The sequence below is a fragment of the Mus pahari genome, chromosome 14 (genome assembly GCF_900095145.1).
Source record: "Mus pahari chromosome 14, PAHARI_EIJ_v1.1, whole genome shotgun sequence".
NCBI lineage: Eukaryota > Metazoa > Chordata > Mammalia > Rodentia > Muridae > Mus > Mus pahari.
Genome location: NC_034603.1, coordinates 77,564,873 through 77,577,324, shown reverse-complemented (window position 1 = coordinate 77,577,324; position 12,452 = coordinate 77,564,873). Strand labels below are relative to the sequence as shown.

Genomic DNA, 12,452 nt, shown 5'->3' with positions numbered 1-12,452 from the left:
CCTTCCTTCCTGCCTTCCTTCCTGCCTTCCTGCCTTCCTTCCTGCCTGCCTTCCTGCCTTCCTTCCTGCCTTCCTTCCTGCCTTCCTTCCTGCCTTCCTGCCTTCCTGCCTTCCTTCCTGCTTTCCTTCCTGCCTTCCTGCCTTCCTGCCTTCCTGCCTTCCTTCCTGCCTTCCTTCCTTCCTTCCTTCCTTCCTGCCTTCCTGCCTTCCTTCCTGCCTTCCTGCCTTCCTTCCTTCCTGCCTTCCTTCCTGCCTTCCTGCCTTCCTTCCTTCCTGCCTTCCTTCCTGCCTTCCTGCCTTCCTTCCTGCCTTCCTGCCTTCCTGCCTTCCTGCCTTCCTTCCTTCCTTCCTTCCTGCCTTCCTGCCTTCCTTCCTGCCTTCCTGCCTTCCTGCCTTCCTTCCTTTTCTCCTTCCTGCCTTCCTTCCTTTATTTACTCCTTCCTTCCTTCCTACCTTCCTTCCTTCCTTCCTTCCTTCCTGCCTTCCTTCCTTCCTTCCTTCTTTCCTTCTTTCCTTCCTTTTCTCCTTCCTGCCTTCCTGCCTTCCTTCCTTTATTTTCTCCTTCCTTCCTTCCTGCCTTCCTTCCTTCCTTCCTGCCTTTCTGCCTTCCTGTCTCTTTTTCACATTATTTATTCAAAAGAATTTTAAAATATAAATATATTAAATACTTTTATATTTATAAGTTAATTATATTAAATATAAAAATTAAATTATGTTAAATATATTCTTCCCCCTACCAAGTTTGTCCAGGATTTCTTCCTCCTCTATCTACTCAACTTTAAGTTGTTTTTCAAAAAACCAAAAGCTCAATACAACAACAAAATTCTTAAAACCTAGAAAACATATCACCTAAAAAGGAAAAATAAACAACAAAAAACCACCAAACTGTATGTAAATAAAAGTTCACACAAAAGCCCCTTGGAGTCTATGATTTGCTGGCCAAGTATTCCTGACCATTTGATTGGTTCTGCAGTGGTTCATATACCCAGTGTTACTCCAGTGGAGAAAACTGATTTTCCCTCTCCCAGCAGGCATAAATGACAGTTCCATTATCCTAGTGTGTGGCTTTATATACATTCATTCCTCTTTAAAGGAAATGTAACAAAATAAAAGATAAAACAAAAGCTATTACATCGAAGTCAGACAAGACAGACCAACAGAGGGGAAAGAGCCCAAGAGAGGGCAGCAGAAGCAGAGGCACACTGATTCATGTGCTCAGGAATCCCATGAAAACCCCGACTGGAAGCCAGTGTCTAAGCTCAGAGACCTGGTTCAGGTAGTCCTTGAGAGTTCATGAGCTTTGCTCACACTGATTTAGAGGTTTTACTTTCTTGGTGGCCTCCATTCACCTTGGCTCTTACATTCTTTTTACTTTTTTTTTTTTTTTTGACTTATTCACTTTATATCCTACTCACTGTCCCCTCCCCATCACTCCCTCTTACAATCCTTCCCCCCACTCCCCTCCCCTTCTCTTCTGAGTGGTCCCCCTTTGGTATCCCCCCACCCCCTTGGCATATCAAATCTCTGTGAGGCTAGGAGCATCCACTCCCTGAGGCCAGACAAGGCAGCTCAGCTAGAACATATCCCACAGACAGGCAACAACAGCTTTTGGGTTACAGCCCCCTCCTACCTGGCTACAGTTGTTTGGGATCCACATAAGGGTCCATATGAGCTGCACATCTGCTACCTACGTGCAGGGAGGCCTAGGTCCAGCCTGTTCTTTGGTTGGTGGTTCAGTCTCTGAGAGCCCGAAGGGTCCAGGTTAGTTGTTGCTGTTGGTCTTTCTGTGGCCTTCTTATACCCTCAGGGCTGCAATCCTTCCTCCTAGTCTTCCATAAGAGTCCCCAAGCTCCATCTACTGTTTGGCTATGAATGTCTGCTTCTGAGTGAGTCAGCTGCTGGGTGGAGCCTCTCAGAAGACAGCCATGCTAAACTCTTGTTTACAAGCATAACAGAGTATCATTAATAGTATCAGGGATTGGTGCTTGCCCATGGGATGGGTCTCAAGTGTGGCAGTTATTGGTTGGCCATTCTCTCAGTCTCTGCTCCATTCCCCATCCTTGCATTTCTTGTAGACGATAGATAAATTTGTGGTCAAAAGTTTTGTGGGTGGGTTGGTGTCCCTGTTGCTCCATTAGGCTTCTTGCCTGGCTACAGGAGGTGGTCTCTTCAGGTTCCACATTCTCAATGCTGTGAGTCACAGCTAAGGACACCCACATTGATCCTTGACCACCTCCTTTATCCCCAGGTCTCTGTTTCATCCTGCAGATGCCCCCCACCTCCCCACCCCAATCAGTTGCAGATTTTTGCTTTTCCTCAGGGCCCTGGCCATCCCTCCTGCCCCTCCCCAGCTTTGTTCATTCTTTTTGTCTCCTTCCCCAGGGCTCCCTGAGCCCTGCCGGGAGGGGAGGGATTTGCTGGAGACATCTTAGTGTTCTAAGGCCTCTCTGACTCTGTGTCACTTCTGGCTGTGGGTCCCTGCATTTGTTCCCATCCACTTGAGGAGAAGCTTCTCTGATGATGGCTGAGTAAGGCACAGATCTACCAGTGTAGCAGAATGCCATTAGTGGTCATTTTATCACTGCATTTTGTTTGTCTCTTTGGTTTTAGACCTGTACTGTTTGGTTTTCCCTAGGTCCTGGGCTATCTAGTCCCTGGTTCTTGGTTACCCCAGCACTGTTGGTTACAGGTTCCACCTAATGGGCTTTAAGTCAGATCAGCTATTGGTTGGTTACTACCACAAACTTTGTGCCATCATTGTCCTAGCATATCTTGTAGGTAGTTCACCACTGTAGTTAAAAGGTTTATGGCTAGCTTGGTGCTTACAGTTTTCTTTTGATAGAGTATAGAGTGCTGTTCTATAACAAAGATGCTGGAGCATAGGGGTAAACCGTCTTTGTAGGCACCAGCTTGACATCTCCACGTTCGGTGAGTTGTGTAGGTGTTTTTTTCAGTAGCAATGGGCCTTTGCTGTCAGTGTGTTGAAAGCAACCTATGGTTTTGGTAATAGCCTGGGCTGTTCGGAGATTCCTGTGGGGCCCTTTTTGGTCAACAGTTCAATTAGATGTAACCCAAACCTGCTATTGGATGCTTCATTTGGTGACAAGAGATGGCCAGTTTGGTCTTTGTCTCTCCCACTGGTGTTTTCATTTAGATCACCTTCATATATGTATATATTTTAGGTTTCCATTCTACCCCTTAAATGTCCCTTAACTTTAGCTGTCTCTCCCCATCCCTCATCCCCTTCTCTCATTCCTGTCCCTACTTGATCTCCCATTCCAGTCCCTCTCATCAATATATTCATAAATAGTAGTTACATTTCCTTTTTCTCATGAAATCTATCTGCTCCCTCTAGTCCCTTACTCTATTCCTATCTTACATGGTTCTATGGATTATAGCTTGGTTGTCATTGACTTTACCGCTAATATCCATGTATATGTGAATATATTCCTATTTCTGGATCTGCAATACCTCATTCAGGATGATTTTTTTTCTAGTTCCATCCATTTGCCTGAAAATTTTATGGTAGCCTCCCTCCCCCATGGCTGACTGAGTAGGTGGTACTCTATTGTATAAATGTACCACATTTTCTTTATCCAGTCTTCTGTTGAAGGGCATCTAGGTTGTTTCCAGTTTCTGGTTATTATGAAGAGAACAGCACTGGGCATGGTTGAACAAGTGTCTCAGTGGTAAGATGAAGCATCCTTTGGGTATATGTCCAAGAGTTGTATAGTTGGAACTTGAGGTAGATCAATTCTAATCTTCCTGAAGAACAGCCGTACCGATTTCCATAGTGACAGCTAGTGTTCTTAACTACTGAGCCATCTCTCCATCCCTAAAAAAGTGACTTTTAAATAATTACGTTTATAATGAATTTTCATCTTTATTCATTTACTATCTGCCAGGGCCTGCTCTGCCTCAGGGGCTGAAGTGGGACATAACAAGGGACTCAGGTGAAAAGACTGATGATCTCCAGCCTTGTAGGAACTTAACTCTTTCTTACTGTTCTGTGCTTCATTAAGCATGGGGGGGGGGAACTTAATTCTTTATCTCTCATTTACTTTATAATTATCTGTGCTTGAATAAGTGCTGAAAAACTTAACTCTTACTTTATAAGTAAACATATGGGCAGTTAACATATGCTGCATAGCAGCAGGGAATTCAGCAGAGGACTTTTTGCTAAGGTTCCTTTCTCTCTTGCCCAGAACCCTCTCCTTTTGCTGTCTAGGCAAGAGGGAGGCTTGGAGCAATTAACTTTTAGTGAACCAGGAAAAGAAAGTCATGCTTACAGAAAGAAAAACTTTTACACAGGCAGTATGCACAGAAACACATTTATATATACATACTATTTACATTTTTTGTTGGGCCCAATCACCTATCTCATCCACTCTACAAGTATTCATGTATGTTTCCATACATACATATTTGCATATACACATATACTTACATATATACATATACACATACACATATATACATATGCATATATATGTGTGTGTATATATACATATACACAAATCTGCCCAGTAGGGTGAGCTAATGTCCAGGAATTATTATATTAATTTCATAATGACAGGAAAGGCATATCGGCTGCAAGAATCAGTTCTGAGATGAGATCTCTAAAAGCCCTGAAAACTAGAGTTCACCCATCACAGACCATGCAATATAATGTGTCATCTCCAGAATGCCACTTGCATGCCTCCAGTCTTTCCTAGATGGCTTCTGACAACCATCCAGTATCCTATCACATATAATTTTTGCTTTATTTTAAGTGTGTGTCTGTTATGTGATATGTATGTATGTAACTGTATGTAAATTCTGCTGCATCTGTGTTAGAGGTCAGAGGAAACTTTATTAAGTTGGTTTTCTTCTATCTTGTTGAGGCAGGATTTCTTCTGTTGTTTCTACTGCTTCATACTCAGGCTAGCTGGGCCTCGAACCCCTGGGCTGTTCTGTCTCTCTATTGTCCGGTCTGTCATCTCACCACAGGAGTGCCTGGGTTATACATAACCACCATACCGGGCTTTTTGTGGCTCTCATGGATAAAACTTGGGTTATCAGGCTTGTGTGGCGGACACTTTAACTCGCTGGCCCGTTGTGCCAGCACTCAGCATGAATAATTTAGTCTGGGCATTCAAATCAATAGGAATCATAACAGATACTTGTCTTTGAAAGGTGGGTTCCAGGGTTTTCTTTCTGGTTCTGTAGAGAATGGTTGATTATGTTACTTTGCTAACCTGCCATGTACTATTTCAGAAGAAAGCACTTGCAGTATTGTACAACATCTTATGTCTCATTTTTTTCTCCCTATAGCAGACTGTTCAAAGTTATGTGATGCTGCTCAGTACTGGTCTTCAGGGTTTACAGTTCTGCAGGCGTCAATAGATGCTGCCATTATACAGGTAAATGTAACAAAGGAAGAAAACCAATCCACATTTTAACAATTATTCCTTAATTCTTTAAAGATGAATTTCGTTAATTTACTTAAAAATATAAATATTACATAACATAATCATTTGAGAAAAAAGATAAAATGAATTTTTGAAGCCTTTTTTATTGGATAGTTTTATGAATATGATTTGACATACTAAGTATCAATATTATATTTATTGATTATAGGTAATGTTTCTGAAACCTTTCCCCTTGAATTCATATAAGTTAAAGAAGGTAGCTACTTTTATTATCATAATTGTAGTGCTAGATTTTATTTTCTATTTCATAGATATTTATCTTTTATTTATTAAACAATGTATTCAAAGTTATGTTCTGATATAATTCATTTAATGTTTAACAACCCTCCGAGACAGAACCTGAAATAAAGTAACATAAGTAACTTCAGGGCTCTGAGTCACAGGCCAAGGACCAGATTATGGCCTTTGGACTCCACATTCAGAGTATGTACGAATGGCCGTACCAGTGGGACAGAAGCCTAAGCAAGGGTCCTGGCTCTCCTAGTTGGTAAACCGCTAGGAACACGTTGCCTGTAACAGTGATGCCTTCCTTTGTGACAGAACTCTTAAAAGAACAAAATCAATTATGTATGTAAAATTGTCTTATAAACTCTTGCATCTTGCATGCTGTGAAGGTATTAGGGGTTTGCAGTACTGTGCTAAGTCAGTTGTGCTGTGCTTAAGATAAAGGCCGAAACAGTAGATGATACTATAAAACTTAATTGTGTTTTAGTTAGACGTTAGCAATTATAAGCCTAGACCACTGTGGGTAGTACAGATTTGTAGTTTAGGCATTCATTTAGATACTAGAAGTATTAATTGGAAAACATTTTTTTAATTTTTATTTATTTTTTATTTTATTTTTTAAAGATTTATTTATTTATTATATGTAAGTACACTGTAGCTGTCTTCAGACACTCCAGAAGAGGGAGTCAGATCTTGTTACGGATGGTTATGAGCCACCATGTGGTTGCTGGGATTTGAACTCCGGACCTTCAGAAGAGCAGTCGGTTGCTCTTACCCACTGAGCCATCTCACCAGTCCCCGGAAAACATTTTTATTACACAAATCTGTAACTATGTTCTTTCTACATGTATCAGTTTTAAAGCAGTAAGAAAAAATGCTCTTCTTTTTTTAAAATCTATTTGCCTTTTTAAAAAATGTGCATTGGTGTTTTGCCTGCACATATGTCTGTGTGAGAGGGTCAGACCTTGGAGTCACAGACAGTTGTGAGTTGCCATGTGGGTGCTGGGATTTGAACCAGTCAGTGCCTTTAACTGCCAAGCCATCTCTCCAGCCTCAGAAAACACGCTCTTTAAGAGAGCTTTTTAAATATAGCCGTAGGAATGGAGGTTATTAATCATTCCTTTGACCCTCAGCTTTGAAGAAACATAGCTTTTCTTTTCTTAAAATGTTTTATTTTTATTATATGTACATTGGTGTCTTTCCTGAATGTATGTGTGAGGGTGTCAGATGGCCTGGAATGGAGTTAGAGTCCATTGTGAGCTACCATGTGGTTGTGGGAATTGAACCTAAGTCCTCTGGAAGAGCAGCTCTTTCTTAACTGATGCGACATCGCTCCAGCCCCAGTAGAAGCTTAAAGAAAGAACGTCATTTTGGCATTAGTGAGAGTAAGGTGCACATCGTTTATCCACCAGGAATGAAAGGTTTCAGAGAACTGGTTCCATTTTCATAATTGAAGCATTTTTTTTATTATCCCTTTATTCTGCTTAATGTGATAATAAAATTGTATGATTTTATTTTATTGGATGAATTCATTAAAATTTTATTCATTCACAGTCTGAAAACTTGTAATATCCAGAATGAATTAAAAGCAGAATTCTACTTTATATCATGATATTATGGTCACTCACTCTTATTTCAGGAGTGTGGCTTTTTGGATATTTTACTTGCATGAGGTTACTTTTTTAGGTGTATAATAACCAGATTTTACTAGGAACTATTGTTAGAACTAGTTCATTTCATGTATTTGCACTTCGTAACTATAGTTGAAGACCAACGTTTCTGTGTGGAGGGAGCTGGAGTCAACCAAAGCTGTCATCATGGGAGAGGCTGCTGTTGTGGAGATTGACACCTTCCCCCGAGTGGTCATCCTCATCTACCTTGTCGTAGCCTTCTCACCCTTCGGGTACTTCCTGGCAATTCACATTGTAGCAGAAAAAGAAAAAAAGTTAAAGGAATTTTTAAAGATAATGGGACTTCATGACACTGCTTTTTGGTATGTTTAGTGGTTTCCGATATGAAATAATGAACAGTTATATGAAATATGCTGATCTTCAGCAGTATACGTTTACTTCCCAACTTGATGTGCTGATCCTGATTCCTTCTAATGGTTCCATTTCTCTTAGACGTCGAGACTAGTCAATTAGCTGCTTGTTTTATTGGAAGTTTCTTTTGACAATGTATTTTATTTCACAACCTGTTAGAACCCTTGAGTCGTGCATCATATATATCATTGCATCATTGCACGGAAGATAGGAAATCTCTAAAAACTATAAGTTGACTACTAACGCCCTTTCCTGATATCAGAGCAGATACTCAACACTGAAAGCTTAGTTAAAAGATAAAGGTCTGCACATGTAGTTTCCAGCTTCTTCTCCTCACTTGGAGCTTCAGTAATTTACGATAAGGAACGTATAGGTAATTTATGGAGACACAAGTGGAGAAAAAAGTTCCCATAGGTAAGAGTTAATATGTTAGCATTTTTATACAGTGCTAATTTTATAGAGACATGGATATTCATAACTAAGTACTTTCCTCTCCTATTTCTACTGTGTACTAAGACAATCTGTCTGTAAGCTGGCTGGTTTGTGTCTGCCTATAATGCTAGCACTCGGGAATCCAGTCGGGGGGCCTTGAGTCTGAGCCAACCTAGGCCAGACTGCTAGATGCTGTTTCAAACAAAAACTGGGTTCTCATTAGCCTACTTACGAGGAAGGTTAGTACTTTCAATGGAAACTGTTAAGTTTATAATTTTTTATTATTGTATTTATAAAACAATTTTGTAAAACAAAAATACATTTTACAATTTTTAAAAAAGATTTATTTTATTTATATGAGTAAACTGTAGCTGTCTTCGGACACACCAGAAGAAGGCATCAGGTCCCATTATAGATGGTCATGAGCCACCATGTGGTTGCTGGGAATTGAACTCAGGACCTCTGGAAGGGCAGTCACTGCTCTTAACTGCTGAGCCATCTCTCCAGTCCTCATTTTACAAATTTTTATTTGGTCTGTTGTAGCATGTATAAAATTTTATGTAGTGGCATTATTATGTCTTAACCTTTTCTCTGCTTTTTAAATTATTATTTCATGTGTATGGATGTTTTGCCTGCATGCCTGTATGTGCACTATGTGTATACAGTGTCTGCAGAAGCCAGGAGTTTGGATTCCCTGGAGCTGGAGTTATAGCTAGTTCTTAGCCATCACGCTGGTCCTAGGAATCAAACCCAGGTCATCTGCAAGAGCAACAGTGGTCTTAACCACTGAGCCATCTCTCCACCACCCCACCCCCCCTGCTTTTTTGAGAGAGGGTCTCCTCAAATAACTCTGTCTTGCAGCTTCCTAGGTGAATCAGGCTGGCCTTGAACTCACAGGAACTTGCCTTCTTCTGCCTCCTGAGTGCTGGGATTAAAGGTGTGCATCAGCACACCCACCTTTTGTTTTTCTTAAATGGTCTAGTAATGGCCTTTAAGATGCATGGTATTATTATTTTTGTATTGAAATTGCTAGATGAATTTAGCTCTAAGTACTTAATATGTATTAACTCAATTAAATATTTTAAATAAATTTGAAGTTTTCTTTAAAATGATTTTTCAATGCTAATGGGAAAATAAATAAAATGTGAAATTAAATACTAATGGTAATTCCACTGAGCTTTGACTGAAGGGAAAGCTTGAATTAAAATAGTGATTTTAGTTGATCTTATTAATCAGTACTCACATTGTATAAGTATGGTAATTGTTGCTATTAATTGGTAAGGACTTTTGGGTTTATGATAACCAAAGCCATCAGGGGTATAAGCATAGTTCATTTCATAAAGAAAATAATTGTATTGACTTAGTAAACATATTTTAAGAGAATCAGAGATGGCCAGTGCTCTCAGGCTTTTGAGAGTTTGAGCTTTAAATTTAGCTTGCATTGCTATTGAATTGTAAAGCTTTTGACTCAGAGATCATTTTATCTCTGTCAGTCACATCCAACAGTGGCTTGGCTAGTCCTTTATTCTTCATTTCCTAATATTAGTGTTCAGTACATGAGCACATGCAGATAAATTGATTTAAAGAATAAATGGCTGAAATAGTTTGATGTTTAGTGTAAAGTGGTTTTTTACTACCGGAGCTTGTTCATTTGACAGCAGTGTGTTTGCACCTTGATCGTAGGCTTTCCTGGGTTCTTCTGTACGCAAGCTTGATTTTCCTTATGTCCCTTCTTATGGCCGTCATCGCAACAGCCTCTTCATTATTCCCTCAGAGTAGCAGCATTGTGATTTTTCTATTGTTCTTCTTATATGGATTGTCATCTGTGAGTATCTTACCTCAAAATGTCAGAGTACTCTGGTAATGAAGTTAAGATCTTTGCTTTGGTTAACTTAGACAAATTTCCACTAATGATATTTTTACTAATAAGTTACAGATAAATAGCTAAATAATACATGGCATAGTATTATATTATTATGCTCTTTAGAAAAATTATAATATAATCTTGTGTTTAAATCTAACTTGTTTTGGTGTATTATGTTTTACACATACGTCTTCTATTATTGTCTCTGTTTGTCCTGTGGAAGACTGCACACTGCTGCATTTTTTTCTCCTTTCCTGAGGCCCTGACCTTTTCAAGTTAGTGTATTCTATCGACAGTTAGTTTTAAAGGTTTCAAGGTTGCTTTTTTAATGTAGTTCTTTAGTAGTATTGGTATTTATTTAATATATTGACTTAATACTAAATGTAATGACTGACCTTTGTATCATTATGATTGGTTTATGTGCCCATATGTATAGTTAAATAATTTTACTATCATTTCCATTCTTTAAAATAATAAATTTTGAATACCTCATTTCCAGCATAATAACCTAATATATCACTTTTAACACCCCGTCTAAAACCAGGTTCTTTGTTTAAAGGCTGCTGGGCACCTGCAGGATGACTCTGGGCAGAGTGCTTGTCTTACAAAGATCAGGACCTGAGTCTAGGTTTCCTGCACCCACATGACACCTGGGTCCAGCAGGGTGTGTCTGAAGCCTCAGTGTGGAGGTTGGGGATTGGGAGGGGATGAAACCCAGTGGCCCCAGAGCTAGCTAGCTAGCACACAGCTCCTTATGGACGCTGTTGTGTAAATGTGGTTGTATTTCCCCATCTTACAGATAAAATGTAATCATTAGCATTTAGCATTTGTCAGTTATGAAAACAAAGCCCCTTCCCATAACAGAAACTGCATTTTAGTAGCTGTACTTTTCCATGAATGCATCTTTCTTTCATAAAAAAGTTAATTTTCCTTTGGGTCAGTATATACAGAGTATACAGTAACTTTACATTTATGCTTTTTAGGTGTTTTTTGCTTTAATGCTGACGCCTCTTTTTAAAAAATCAAAACACGTGGGAGTCGTTGAGTTTTTTGTCACCGTGGTGTTTGGATTTGTCGGCTTGTTGATTGTCCTCATAGAAAGTTTCCCCAGGTCGCTGGTGTGGCTCTTCAGTCCTTTGTGTCAGTGCGCCTTTCTGATTGGGATTGCACAGGTGGGTCCTGCGTTCACCTGCCATTCACCCAGTACTTTCTCTTGTTGAGAGCTCAGGCAGTATCTTGTTCTGCCACAAATATCACCTTTTGTTTGTAAACAAACAACACTAGCATTTCATGAAAAAGAAATGTCAGAAAACTTAAATTCCATCAGAAAGAAATATACTACAGAGTACATTTTATATCTACTTTCTCTTAGAATTACTCTAATTTTAAATTTTCAGTTAAATCTTGCTTATAAATTCCTCAGTGTCTGCTTTAGTGTATCTCATAATGCTGTTTTGGTGTAGTAGCTCAGTTCATTGAAGTTACTTATTTAAGTTACAAGTAGTCTTCATTGCTCTACTGTAAACATTTATAAATTTACTTTAGAAGAATGCTGAACAGAAAATCATTCATGATACAGAACAAAGTTGTCAAGATGAAAATTGTAAACTGTGCACTTTTGGTGGATTTTTCTTGGTCTAGGACCTGTGGGGTTGTCATTTATCTAAATAACATTATGGCAGGAGAAATGTCTTAGTTGTTCAGAGAACTAGCTACTCTTTCAGAGGGTCAAAGTTCAGTTTCCAGCACTCACAAGGTGTCTTTCAAGTGGCTAGAATTCTAGTTCCAGGGATCTGATGTCCCTTTCTGCTTTCATGGGCACCAGGCATACATGTGATGCTCATACATAAAATAAGAAAACAGAGTTTAAAATTAAGAATATTTAGACTTATAAATTTTACTTTTTATTTAATGAAAACAATTTCTTAAGGAACCATTTTTTGGGGGGTAGAATATAAACTCGGTTATTGTACAAAGAACATGATTTCATTCTATATTTGATTTATATTTGATGTTATATAGATGCTTTATGAGGTAACATTGCAATAGATTATTAATAAGCTCATTCAACAAGATTTAATTACTTAAGAGTTATTTTTCCATACTTTTAGAGTATACCGAATCCCTCTTCTCTTCACAAAGTGCGACTATGGTCATGGGTTTTCGTTGGGAGTAACAGAATCCTTAGATGTCATCTAATTGATCTCCCTCAGTTCACAAATGAGAGGACTGAAATGGAGGGTGGCAACATGGGAAGAGCTTGTACCTGAGTGGGCCTTCGCCTCCAGCACATGTGCCTACTGTGTGTACTTTAGAGTTACATTAACCAAACACCTTCTCAGTGCTACACACATGCTGACCATAATTTTATCCTGCAACATTTATTTGGCTCTGTTTTCTTAGGTGTTTTAGCATTCC

At 39.2% G+C, this 12,452-nt stretch overlaps 1 protein-coding gene across 3 annotated transcripts in view; it reads left to right on the top strand.

Annotated features, from left to right (window-relative positions):
• Positions 1 to 12,452, top strand: part of Abca5 (ATP binding cassette subfamily A member 5) — a 67,591-nt gene that overhangs the window by 12,299 nt on the left and 42,840 nt on the right. For 2 of the 3 annotated variants that reach the window (XM_021211625.1, XM_029546170.1), the window contains exons 5-8: positions 5,314 to 5,402; positions 7,460 to 7,689; positions 9,854 to 9,995; positions 11,018 to 11,206. In XM_021211625.1, the coding sequence (XP_021067284.1) occupies positions 5,314 to 5,402; positions 7,460 to 7,689; positions 9,854 to 9,995; positions 11,018 to 11,206 (650 nt within the window). The remainder of the gene's footprint in view (positions 1 to 5,313; positions 5,403 to 7,459; positions 7,690 to 9,853; positions 9,996 to 11,017; positions 11,207 to 12,452) is intronic. The other variant, XM_029546171.1, reaches the window with a different exon arrangement.